General features: G+C 40.5%; 1 protein-coding gene across 3 annotated transcripts in view; it reads right to left on the reverse strand.

Annotated features, from left to right (window-relative positions):
- Positions 1–1,753: 1,753 nt before the first annotated feature.
- Ube2d2 (ubiquitin conjugating enzyme E2 D2) overlaps positions 1,754–13,380 on the reverse strand; it is a 45,375-nt gene continuing 33,748 nt past the window's right edge. For all 3 annotated transcript variants that reach the window (XM_090331414.1, XM_090331416.1, XM_090331415.1), the window contains 2 exons: positions 7,106–7,199; positions 1,754–3,426 (listed from right to left, as the gene is read on the reverse strand). In XM_090331414.1, the coding sequence (XP_090187540.1) occupies positions 3,381–3,426; positions 7,106–7,199 (140 nt within the window). In that variant the 3' untranslated portion in view covers positions 1,754–3,380. The remainder of the gene's footprint in view (positions 3,427–7,105; positions 7,200–13,380) is intronic.

Below are 13,380 nucleotides of genomic sequence, written 5' to 3' on the forward strand. Positions count from 1 at the left end.
AAAACTGCTAATTTTGCTAGGTTAGGTTGGTTCACAGAAAAAGTTTCTTTCTCTGACAGTATTTTCCTCTCCTTACATACTTTTATCCTCTCCCCTCTACCCACCATTTCCACAGGCTTTCCAAATCTGTAGAAACTGGCTGGACAATGCTCCTTTTGAGTACTGGCTAATAACAGAGCATGCAGATACCTGAAATTGTTTAAAAGAGACTACTCCCATTATAACTTAACAAAGTAGTACTGTGGCTCAAGGCATAAGAATACTAGCCTTGAAAAAGCTCAAGGACAGTGCCAGGCCTTGAATTCAAGCCCCAGGACAGGGGTGGGGGGCACAAGGGAGAGGAGAAAAAGAGAAGAAAGGGAGCCCACTGTAGCTCACAGCTACAATCCTAACTACTGAGGAGGCTGAGATCTGAGGATTAAGGTTCAACGCCAGCTGGGGAAACAAAAGGACCTGAGGCTCTTATCTTTTAATTAACCTCTAGAGGGGCCGGGAGTTTGGCCTGGTGGTAGCTTGCCTAGCATGCACGAAGATCTGGGTTTGATTCCTCAGTGCCACATACATAGAAAAAAAGCCAGAAGTGGTGCTGAGGCTCAAGTGGTAGAGCTCTAGCTTTGAGAAAATCTAAGGACAGTGCTCAGACCCTAAGCTCAAGCCTAGGACTGGCAAAAATAAATAAATAAAAACATAATATATATTTATTTATTTATGTATATATGTATGTATCTACTAGAAAACGGGAAGTGGGGCTTGGCTCAAGGGTAGGGTGGTAGCCTTGAGCTGAAGAGCTCAGGAACAGCATCCAGGTCCAGAGTTCAAGCCCCACGATGTACCAAGAAAAAGGGGGGGGGGAGGAAAGAGTGAACGAGCAAACAGGAGGAAGCCAACATTCCTTTGTAACTACTACTGGGGCTATCAAGATAAACCAAGGTTGCTTCAAACTAGCTTTTACATATGACAAAGCCGGAGAAACTCCTGGAAAGAAGGCCTGTGTGATCTTAGGTGAGAACCACCCTGAGTATTCTTAGTAGGAAAGGCTGGCTTCCCTCATTGAGCCTTCATTCTGGAAAAGAGACCCATGTACATAACTGGGCCAAACATGCTTCCTACTAAATTGGGAAAGACTAAATTGCATTCAAGGACCTAATACTTTCATGTGACCATAGAGAACTTGTATTTGGCACTTGTACACTAGGATGGTGGCTTTTATTTAGCACAATACTTAGAGCTATGCTGTGAAAAATATCCATATTATGACCTAACACATGGTAGAAAGCTGGTTGCTAAGATGACAAATAAAAATGTGCAACTGCTTTTCTATAAATTATATAGTTAACAGAAACTTAAAAAAAAAATGATGAGTTCAGGCTAGGATACAGCTCACTGACAGAGCACTTGACTTGCAAGTATGTAAGAGCCTGGGTCTAATCTGTATCACTGGGGGGAGGGGGGAAAAGAGGAAGACATCAAATAAACCAACCAATATATGCACAGACTGAATTTCCCACTGCCAAAGATGCAGTGAATACAAGAATATTTTAAGTTTGAGTGTAATTCTAACTTTTCATCCTAAATGTTAATAGTTAAACTTTATCTGCAAAGTCAATGATGTTAATAGTCGTCCTTGAAAGGCTTTTAAGCAGCCAATAGCTAGCTAAGATCACAGACCTTTAACAGGGTTTTTTGCTGATATCATAAGTAGGTTCTGAGATAAAGGAGCAGTGACACTGAGAGATGAGACAATGTGAGCAAGTTTAAAACCAAAAGCAGTGGACATTTATTCCTCGATTTTTGTGCAAGAGTGTAAAGATGCATTTTAAAGAATCTGATGGCTAGAGAGCGTCAGCCACGGCCTTCAGGCTGGCCTGGTTTACAATTATAGGATGTAAAGAAGGGGAATGGGGATAACTTGCCTAGTTCACATGAACGATGTTTCTGGCAAACACAGCTTACAAGTTTCAAACTACATTTTACTAGAGTCAAGGGAAGACTTTAAAAAGCCACATACAGTACAATTTAAAATTGGATGAACATCCTGCAAATGTTAGTGCAAAGTAATTACGTAGACTCTCCAATACAAGATTGTGCTCATTTTCCCAGGTTTAGTCAGAGTTGCTCTTTTATGATTACAGTCACAGAGGCTTCACTAACCAAATAGTGATGCCTTTGTGTTCCTATGTACCAAGGGAATGTCACAAAGTTTTGGTGAAATGCAGCTTAGTTTCAGTAACAAAGCAAATTTCTTACTTAGTTTAACAGTCATGTTCCTGGAATGCTGCGCATATACATTTCACAAAAAAAAGCCTTTAAGCTTATGCCTTAATCTTGTTCAGTAAAATTACTCTCAAGATATCTTTTTATTCTTTAGACTATGTAAACTGGAATTGTTTCATGATTTTAAAATGCAGCCAGTATAAATGAAAACATTTCAGGGGTGAGGGACACCCAGCACTAATCTCAGTTAGACAAAATTCTTAAAATCAAAAAGCCTATTCACACAAATTATATGTAATGACTGTAGTAATCAGTTTATTACACAGATTAATCATTCTTGAACGTACAAGCTCCAGAGGAGCAATTGGGTCTTTAAATATACACAAGTATTTCCATCAAATGAATTTTCACCCTTACATCCAAATAGACCTAAGTGGTTAAAAACATAAGAAAAATAAGAGCTATTAGCTATTAACTGAGAAACCACATACAAACCAAAGAATGTAGAGGGTTGGGGGGGGGGGGAAGAGGGAGAGAGAGGGAGGGTGGGGAAATGTAAAAGAGTTGGAAACAAAGCCCATCATACTTTTTATACTAATAGCTCCAATCCATTTAAATGTTGACCAGTTAGACTTAGACCTTAATACAGGATGTGGGTAGTTTAATCTGGTTGGTCATAACTTTCACCTAAGTTGTAGGTCCTCTGGAGAAAATGAATAAAGAAATACCTTCATGTTCTTCACCTGCTGTTCATAACTGTTTTGAGTTTAAATGGATTCCACTTAAAAACAATCACCTACAGGCCAGTAGAGCTTTCCCCCATCCAAAGACACACCAAGTACCCACCATCCCTCACACTTTGCTGTTATCCAAATTTCTGTCAATAAGGAAAGTTTTTAGTCTCACACCTAGGTTATGCCTGGAGGATTGGCTGTCACACACATACTTCTCTGCTAGGAGGCAATGTTGGTACAGAAGTACAGTATCTCTATTTTGTTGTTCCAAGTATGTACAACACGCAGCACTGCTGTTTTATCAGGTAAACATGTGCACAGGGGAAGATGAGGCGTGGGCTCATAGAAAGCAGTCAAATGGAAATCAAAAGGACTTTCTCTTTCAGAGTTCCCCTATCTTTATTTGTAGAGGTTATCCAATAATTTCTTTAATTACATCGCATACTTCTGAGTCCATTCCCGAGCTATTCTGTTGTACCTGTACATACAAAGAGAAGCTTGGCTTAAGGAGTCAATAAGCAACAGATTGCACTAGTAAAAATTTCAGGGCAACAATTTCTAGTATAGTCAAAGTCACTTTTATACTTCAAATTTGTAAGAAGTCTACACTCAATGGCAGCAGAATACAATGTACCATGGAAAACCATTTCATATATATAACTCCATTTGCTAAACATGTACTGTTTTACACACTTGACTTTTAACTTGATTCATTTGAGTTTGGGGTTTGGGGAGGGAATAAGGGTTCACTATATAACTAGGGGTAGCCTCAAACTAGAAATTCTTTATATTTCAGCCTCCTAAGGCTGCGATTTATTGGTGTGCCTCATTAAATTAACTAGTGAATATAACACTTTCTTTTTAAAAATACTACTTGTTCTGACTTATTTCCACAATTTGCTTGACAAAAGGAATGCTTCTGAAAAACATTCTAGTACTAAAATTAACAGAACAAAGGGACTTCAAAAATGAGGTAGAGGGAGGAAGAAAGGCTGCAGATCTGGGCATGGTGGTCTATAGTCCTATCTACTGGAGAGGCTGAGATAGGAGGAGCCTTTGAGCTCAGAAGCAACATAGTAAGAGATACTTCTCAAAAACAAAACAAAATCAAAGATACCAAAACAAAGTTAACCAAATCGGCAATGTAAAAGTTCTACTGACTACCACAATACTACTACAATGATTTGAGGTATGCTTTCTTTTCTATAGCATTCATATTCACAATTCTTTTTTTTTTTTTTTTTTGCCAGTCCTGGGCTTGAGCTCAGGGCCTGAGCACTCTCCTTGGACTTTCTCAAGGCTAGAGCTGTACCACTTGAGCCTCAGCACCACTTCCAGCTTTTTTTCTATGTATGTGGTACTGAGGAATCGAACCCGGGTCTTCATGCATGCTAGGCAAGCACTTTAACCACTAGGCCAAACTCCCGGCCTCATATTCACAATTCTTATATACTAGATGAAGTGGTTTCCCATCAACAATGTTAAATTAAGACTAATTTTATTTTTTGTGGTTAACTGGAGATAAGAGTCTCACAGACTTTCCTGCCTGGGCTGGCTTTGAATTGTGACCTTTAGATCCCAGCCTCCTGGGATGCTAAGATTGACTAATTTTATTTATTTATTTATTTTTTGCCAGTCCTGGGCTTGAGCTCAGGGCCTGAGCACTGTCCTTGGACTTTCTCAAGGCTAGAGCTCTACCACTTGAGCCTCAGCACCACTTCCAGCTTTTTTCTATATGTGGTACCGAGGAATTGAACCCGGGTCTTCATGCATGCTAGGCAAGCACTTTAACCACTAGGCCAAACTCCCGGCCGACTAATTTTATTTTTAAAATGAAGTTTGTTCCTGTAATCACCTTGATCTTCGTGTGTGTGTGTGTGTGTGTGCCGCGCGTGCCAGTACTGGGGCTTGAACTCAGGGCCTGAACACTGTCCTTGGGTTTTCTCAAGGCTAGTGCTCTACTACTGGAGCCACAGCACCACTTCTGGCGTGCGTATGTATGTATGTATGTATGTATGTATGTATGTATGTATGTATGTATGTACGTACGTACGTACGTACGTACGTGTGGTATCTAGGTATTGAACCTGAGTCTTCGTGCATGCTAGGCAAGCACTCTACCAGTAGGCCAAATTTCCGGCCCATATAATCACCTTTACCAAGACAAATAAGGGGGGGGGGGAACGCCTGGGAATGGGGCTTAGTGGTAGAGTGCTTGCTTAGCATGCATGAAGCCCTGGGTTCAATTCCTTAGAACCACATAAACAGAAAAAGCTGCAAGTGACACTGTGGCTCAAGTGCTAGCCTTGAGCAAAAGAAGTTCAGGGACAGTGCCCATGCCCTGAGTTCAAGCCCCATGACTGGCAAAAAATAAAATTTCACGGGGCTGGGAGTTTGCCCTAGTGGTTAAAGTGCTTGCCTAGCATGCATGAAGACCCGGGTTTGATTCCTTGGTACCACATACATAGAAAAAAGCCAGAAGTGGTGCTGAGGCTCAAGTGGTAGAGCTCTAGCCTTGAGAACGTCCAAGGACAATGCTCAGGCCCTGAGCTCAAGCCCAGGACTGGCAAAAAATAAATAAATAAATAAAAATAAAAAAATAAAATAAAATTTCACATAGGAATATATAACTATAGATGCTATTCAGACTTAAACACAATTAAAATTGTCCTAGAAGCAACCACTATTAGATTTCCCATTCCTGGTATAGCTCCATTAAAAACAACAAAGAACCCAAACTTATTCTTTTTCGTTGTCGTGGGGCTTTGGGGGGTCTGGGTGCTAGTGTACTGCCACTTTGAGCCACAGTGCCACTTCTAGTTTTCTGGTAGTTAATTGGAGATAATAATCTAACAAACCAGTAATCCTAGCTACTCAGGAGGCTGAAATCTGAGGATCGAGGTTCAAAGCCAGCCCGGGCAAAAAAATCCATGAGACTCTTATCTCCAATTAACCACCAGAAAACCAGAAGTGGTGCTATACGCTCAAGAGGCAGAGTGGTAGCCTTGAGCTGAAGAGTTCAGGGACAGCACGTAGGTCCATAGTTCAAGTCCCCCAACAGCAAAAAAAATCTCATAGAATTTCCCGCCCAGGCTCATTTTGAACTGCAATCCTCAGATCTCAGTCTCCTGAGTAGCTAGATGTAAGCCACCCATACCTGGAAAGCTATGTCTTGTAAGCCACCCATACCTGGAAAGCTATGTCTTTCTAAGACACAATCCCTCCTATAATCAATCTCAGGGAACACTTAATAGTAATTGTTAGAATGTTCTTAGGTACTATCACTTGTTTGTGCCTATTCCAGGGCTTGAACTCAGGGGCTGGGTGCAGTCCCTAAGTTCTTTTCTCAAGGCTAACCTACTAAAACTTGCTTTTTGGTAGTTAAGAGAAAAGAACATCACGGGGTTTACTGCCTGGAATGGTTTTAAACTGCAATCCTCAGATCTCAGCCTCCTGGATTAAAGCCCAGCTACTATATTGAATGCTTTTTAAAAAATAATTACAATATTCCTTTTTTTTTTTTTTTTTTTAATTGCCAGTCCTGGGGTTGAGCTCAGGGCCTGAGCACTGTTCTGTCCTGAGACTTTCTCAAGGCTAGAGCTCTACCACTTGAGCCTCAGCACCACTTCTGGCTTCTTTTTTTTCTATGTATGTGGTACTGAGGAATTGAACCCGTCTTCGTGCATGGTAGGCAAGCACTCTACCACTAGGCCAAACTCCCAGCCCCTTAATTTACAATCTAGTTTGGTTATGGAAGCAATTTGGGGCTTTCATGTCTAAAGGGATTTATTCATTTTCCTCCTTTAGATTATATAAAATGGTATTCCCCCTTCTCATTGATTTATAAATACCTAGGCAAGACAAATGGGTAGTTGACTTTAAATACTTTATGTCAAAAGCAAACATGAAACACAAAGCTGTCAGAAATGTGCTGTATATGTAAGTGTTCTTAAACAGTGAAAGTCATATGAAACAATTAGAAATAAAACTGGTATCACCTATGATACTTCATGTAAATACTCCTATTGCTTATCTCTAGGAAAGTAGGTTGGGAGCTCATTTTTAACTATGTGGCCCATATTAGCCCTTAGGTAAGGAAGATTCTATATAACATATTTATCCTACCAGAGACCTTTCTAGCTAGAGGCCATACTTACTTTTCTCTATCTGTTTTGTAGATCCGAGCAATCTCAGGCACTAAGGGATCATCTGGATTGGGATCACACAACAGAGAACAGATGGACAAAAGTACTAGGATGAAAAAATATGTATGCATTAGTAGAAAATAAAAGCAAGAAAGTTGAGATAACACAAAATGTCAACAAACTCTCTAGAGCTAGGGGTACAGCTAGGTGGACTCTAAAAATCCAGGGCCAGGGGTATAGCTAGATGGTACAGTACTTAGTATGCACAAGACACTGAGTTTTATCCCCAGCATCATCAAATAAAAATTCAAAACTACACTATACTGCCTTGTAGCTTTGAAAGCTCTAACTTTAACATTTACAGTAGGCATCAAAGATTTTAAGAAGCTTAAACATATTTCAAAGTTCAATCATCAAAAATTTAGAATGACTATTCCTAATCAACTTTTCCTAAAGGAAAAAAAAAGGAGAATGAATTGTTATGAAACCTTAGTCTCTTGGATAAGAATATTAACCCCTTTGGTCAAAGTCTTACAATTATGCCATGAAGTAAGAAGTGCAGATATGATTGTCTCTAAACTGCTAAAGGAGCTGGCTCAGACATGTGAAGTGACTTGTCCAATGACCCTGGCGGAATTAAACAGAATTAGAAAACCCAAGTCTTAGGTAGGTGTTGGTGGCTCACGTTTGCAACCCTAGCTACTGAGGATGCTGAGATCTGATAAAGATGGTTTGAACTCAGTCAGGGCAGATAAGTCCTCAAGATTCAAATTACCAGCAAAAATGCCAAAATGGAGTTGTGGCTCAACTGGAAAGAACACTGTCAGAGCATGAGACTCTAAATTCAAGCTTCAGTAGCAGCGCAAAAGAAATTAGGGAGACAGAGGTAGGAGGGAGGACAAGAAAGCAGTAGGCCAGGTTGAGAAGAGCTTAGGGATAGGGCACTTTCCTAACCTACATAAAGACCTCAATTTGATTCCAAACAGAGGAACAGTAAAAAATAGATTTCCAAATCCTAGACCAAGTACAATTGTCAGTTACCAAAGCCTATTAAGTTCAATTTTTAGAAGCTCAGTTTAGGGAAAAATGACTTGCAAAAAAAAAATTTTTGGTGCAGGTACTAGGGACTTGAACCCAGGCTTTGTGTAGTCTTCCTTAGCTTTTCTATTCAAGGCTAGTGCTCTACCATTTAACTTGAGCCACAGCTGTACTTCTGGCTTGCTGGTTAATTGGAGATATGTCTCACCAACTCTCCTGCCCAGGCTGGCTTCTACTGTAATTCTCAGATCTAAGCATGAGCCACCAGCATCTGGCTTAAAAACTCTTAAAAGAGTCACACTAGCAACAATTCTAATTGTGGAACCAACCCAACAATCACTATTTGTTATGAAATATCATTTTAAGATACAATTAATTTGCTTTATTTTCAACTAAAAATAATTCAGCACAAGAAGAAATGTTTATACCAAAATGGGAATACCCACCCTTCAGAGGATATGAGATATTTCTGCTTTTTTTTTGTTTTGTCAGTTGTGAGACTTGAACTGTAGGCCTGGGTGCTCTTCAGCTCAAGGCTACTGCTCTATCCCTTGGCCTGGACATTGTCCCTGAGCTCTTCAAGCTCAATGCTACAGCCCTAACTATGGAGCCTTAATCTGGTGATTAATTGGAGATAAGTCTCACAGACCTTTTTTTAGTGCCTGGGCTGGCTTTGAATCTCCATCCTGAGATCTCAGCCTCTTGGGTAGCTAGGATTACAGCTACCCAATTACAGCATGAACCAATGTGCTGTCTATAACATACTTCTAGTAAGGTCTCAAATTCTTTTCATCGATGATTTAGACTTTGTCTAAGCCATTTCCCTCAATGATAACACAGATAAATCTCAGTAGTATAAATTTCTTTATAGACTTCAGCCATTAAATTGACATATATTGTGAAATGCCAAAGAAGGAATTAATAATATTAAGTTCAGTATTTCCTTCTAACCTAATGGAATAAACTCAAATCTTAATTTTCTTTTTTTGCCAGTCCTGGGCTTGAGCTCAGGGCCTGAGCATTGTCCTTGGACTTTCTCAAGGCTAGAGCTCTACCACTTGAGCCTCAGCACCACTTCCAGCTTTTTTCTATGTGTGTGGTATCGAGGAATCGAACCCATGCTACGCAAGCACTCTACTACTAGGCCAAACTTCCGGCCCTCAAATCTTAATTTTCCTCTCTCTCCCTCTCCCATCCCCTCCCCTCTCTTTCTTTGCCAGTCCAGTGGCTTGAACTCAGGGCATGGGCACTGTCCTTGGACACGTTTTGCTCAAAGCTAGCACTCTGCGACTTGAGCCACTGCACCACTTCCAGCTTTTTCTGAGTATATGCTCCTGGCCCAAATCTTTCTTTTCTAATGCTAAAAAAAAACCCTCTACTATTCTTTTTCTGTCTAATGTTCTCTATGAAGAAGCAATGACTCTGAATATATTTTATAGTCAAAACACCAAATTCAGCAGAAAAAGAATGTACTCATTCTCTTCTCTATTATACAAAGATCCTCTGAAGGATTTTTAAATAAAGGCTGACATGCCCTTTATCATTCAGTTGGGCAACAAAATTATTGCCCAACTAACACAATACAGGGGAGGAGGAATTCTATTAACTATCAGGAAAATTGTGTGTGTGCGCACACATATACACATGTATATACTGGTCCTGAGGCTTGAACTCAGGGATGGACTGTCCTCAAGGCTAGTGTCCTACCACTTGAGCCACAGCTCTACTTCTACTTATGGTGGTTAATTGGAGCTGAGAGTCTATCTGGCACCAGTATGTCACACCTGTAATCCTAGTTAGATCATGGTTCAAAGCCAGCCCAGGCAGGAAAGTCTGTGAGGTTCTTACCAGCAGAAAACTGGTATGGCACTTTGACTCAAAGTGGTGGAGTGCTAACCTTGAGCAAAAAGACCTCAGATAGAGTCCAGAGCTATTTCAAGCCCTAGGACCAGCACAAAGAGAAAAAAGTCATACAACTTTTCTGCCTGGGCTGCCTTCAAACTGTGATCCTCAGATCTCAGCCTTCTATGAAGGTAGGATTACAGGCACAAGCCACTAGTACATGCTCTTATTAGGCTTTTCCACTAAAAATCAGTGCTCTACCACACGAGCCAGACCTCTACTTTCAGGGAGATTTTTTCTGGCTCCACAGTTCTGGTAAGGAGCATTCCCAAAGCATCTTTTCTTCCATTCTCAGAGGTCATCGTCTAATGATGACAATGTACATAGCACACTGTAACAGAAAAGATTTCATGTATTTCCTAAAAATGACAATGGATGTCTGAGTGCAACTGAAAGTGTTGACCTGTATAGAAACATACATTTATGATCTATTAAATATTCAAGAGTACAATGAATTACCTGCCTAAAATTGTACATATTGCCAAATTAGTATTACTAAAATTCCCTTTATTAATTTTTTAATAGGGCATCTATAAAGGAGAAACTTTAACATTGTCCCTTACTGGGGTTTGAACCAAATAAAGCCTTCTTATACTTGCAAGACAGGTGCTCTACCATTTGAGTCACATGGCCTTAATGAGACCTTTTTTCATCACTTCAATATGTATCAATTATGCAAAAGGTTTCACCATGCTATTTCATGATACTGCATTATCTTTTAGTCACACTAGCTTTCTCTACTGTTCTCTTTCCCATATACAACAGTTCTTACACTCCTTATGCAATTTTGCATGCATAGACACACTATATTTCAAAAGTATTCATATTCCATCATTTGAAAGAGACAAAATTTTTTTTTTTTTGGTGGGTCATGTCCCTGAGCTCCTCAACTCAAGGCTACTGCCCTACCCTTGAGCCAATCCTCACTTCCCCTTTTCTAGAGGTTAACTGGAGATAAGAGTGTCAGGTCCTTTTGTGCCCGGGCAGGCTTTGAACCTTGATTTTCAGATCTCAGTCTCCAGAGTAGCTAGGATTACAAGTGTGAACCACCTTGCCCGCTAAAGAGACAAATCTGAAGTGTCCATTTTATCTTGGAATGAAAAGTCGGAATGGATTTTAGTATTATACCTACTTAATTCTTTCAATTCAAAGAAAATTGATGTTACATTATAATGTAAATGTGACCTCTGTCAAAAGTCTCCAGACAGGCCCTTCATAGAAGTAACTTAAAGTTTCTTCTATATCTATCTTTTTGTTGTTGTTGGTCATGGGACTTGAACTTCGGGGCCTTGGCATTGTCCCTCAGCTCTTCAGTTCAAGACTACCCGTTGAGCCACACCACCATGTCCAGTTTCCTAGTAGTTAATTGGAGATAAGAGTCTGGCCTTTAGTGTCCAGGCTGCACTGAATCACAATCCTCAGATCTCAGCCTCCTGAGTAGCTAGGATTACAGGCGTGAGCCATTGTGCTAATATCTAGGTTTTTGTTTTTGTTTTTTTTGGGGGAGGAGCCTTCCTGGGGCTTGAATTCTGGGGCTGGGAGCTGTCCCTAAGCTCTTCAGCTCAAGACTACTGTTCTACCCAGGAGCCACAGCCCCACTCCCCCGCCCCTCTTTATCTTTTTTGCCAGTCCTGGGGCTTGACCTCAGGGCCTGAGTACTGTCCTTGGGCTTTCTCAAGATTAATGCTCTACCATTTGAGCCACAGCACCATTTCTGGCTTTTTCTTTATATGTGGTATCGAGGAATCGAGGTCTTCATGCTTGCTAGGCAGGCACTCTATCACTAGGCCAAACTCCTGGCACCCCACTTCCCATTTTCCAGTGATTAACTGGAGCTAAGAGTCTCTGCTTTGTATTGCCCGGCTTTGTACCGAGATCCTCAGATCTCAGCCTCCTGAGTAGCTAGAATCACAGGCATGAGCCACTTGGCTAGGCTATTTGTTTTTTTTCTTTTTTCTTTTTTTATCACCAGTATTTTCCTTTTTTCATTAGCGTTTTAATCCATAGTCACTTCTACTCAGGGGGCTGAGATTTGAGGCTCAAGCTTCCAAGCCAGTCTTGGCAGCAAAGTCCAGGAGACTATCTCTACTTAATTAGCTAAACAGCTGGAATGGAGAAATATCTCTATGGAAGATCACCAGATGTGAGCAAAACAGCTGAGCAAGAAAGTGTGAGGACCTTAGTTTAAGCCCTGATATTACAGGAGAAAAAAAAAAAGTTGAGATCTGATAAATGCTCACTAAGGTTTAGCTTTTAATCCATCTATGGTTCCATTTGGGTATAATATTGACAAGGTATACAATTTCAAATCAATATTTTAGATAATGTTCATTAATTATATAGCTTAATTAATTGATATTTTTAAAAAAAGTTAACCTGATATAATTAGGGCTTGATTTAGTAGAGTGACAATCTCTTTTTACAAGTTAACTAACCTCACGTTTTAAACACACAGAGAACTATACTACGCTAAAATGAACTTTTTTTTGGTGGTGCTGGGTATCGAACCTACAACCTTGTACATATCTAAGCAACAGCTCTATGTAAGTTACATGTCTAACCACCCCCAACCCCCAAAGTAATATTAAACTAGTTTAGAGAGTGAATCTGTTCTAAATATAAAGGCAAGAGCTGGCAAAACCTTTAACTATATAAATATGACATAATTTTGGTTTTTTTGGTTGGTCATGGGACTTGAACTCTGGGCCTGGGTATAATCCCTGAGCTCTTCAGCTCAAGGCTACTGCCCTACCACTGGAGCCACAGCACCACTTCCCGTTTTTCTAGTGGTTAATAGGAGATAAGAGTCTCATGGACTTCAGTGCTCAGGCTGCTTTGAACTGCGATCCTCAAATCTCAGCTTCCTGAATAACTAGGATTACAAGCATGAGCCACTGCATCCCACTTAAATGACATAATTTTGTTCTTTAAGAATCTAATGTCTGGGGCCGAGAGTTTGGCCTAGTGGTTAAAGTGCTTGCCTAGCATGCATGAAGACCCGGGTTCAATTCCTCGGTACCACATACATAGAAAAAAGCCAGAAGTGGTGCTGAGGCTCAAGTGGTAGAGCTCTAGCCTTGAGAAAATCCAAGGACAGTGCTCAGGCCCTGAGCTCAAGCCCAGGACTGGCAAAAAAAAAAAAAGAATCTAATGTCTGGGTACCGAGTGTGGCCTAATGGTAGACTGCTTGCCTAGCACGCACAAAGCCCTGGGTTAGATTCCTCAGTGCCAAATATGTAGAAAAAGCTGCAAGTGTGCTGTGGCTGAAGTGGTAGAATGCTAAAGCTTAAGGAAAATGCCAAGACCCTGAGTACAAGCTCCAGGAGTGGAAGCGGGATGGAGAGAAT

The sequence above is a fragment of the Megascapheus bottae genome, chromosome 4 (assembly GCF_031878675.1).
Source record: "Megascapheus bottae isolate mThoBot1 chromosome 4, mThoBot2.hap1, whole genome shotgun sequence".
NCBI classification, from domain to species: domain Eukaryota; kingdom Metazoa; phylum Chordata; class Mammalia; order Rodentia; family Geomyidae; genus Megascapheus; species Megascapheus bottae.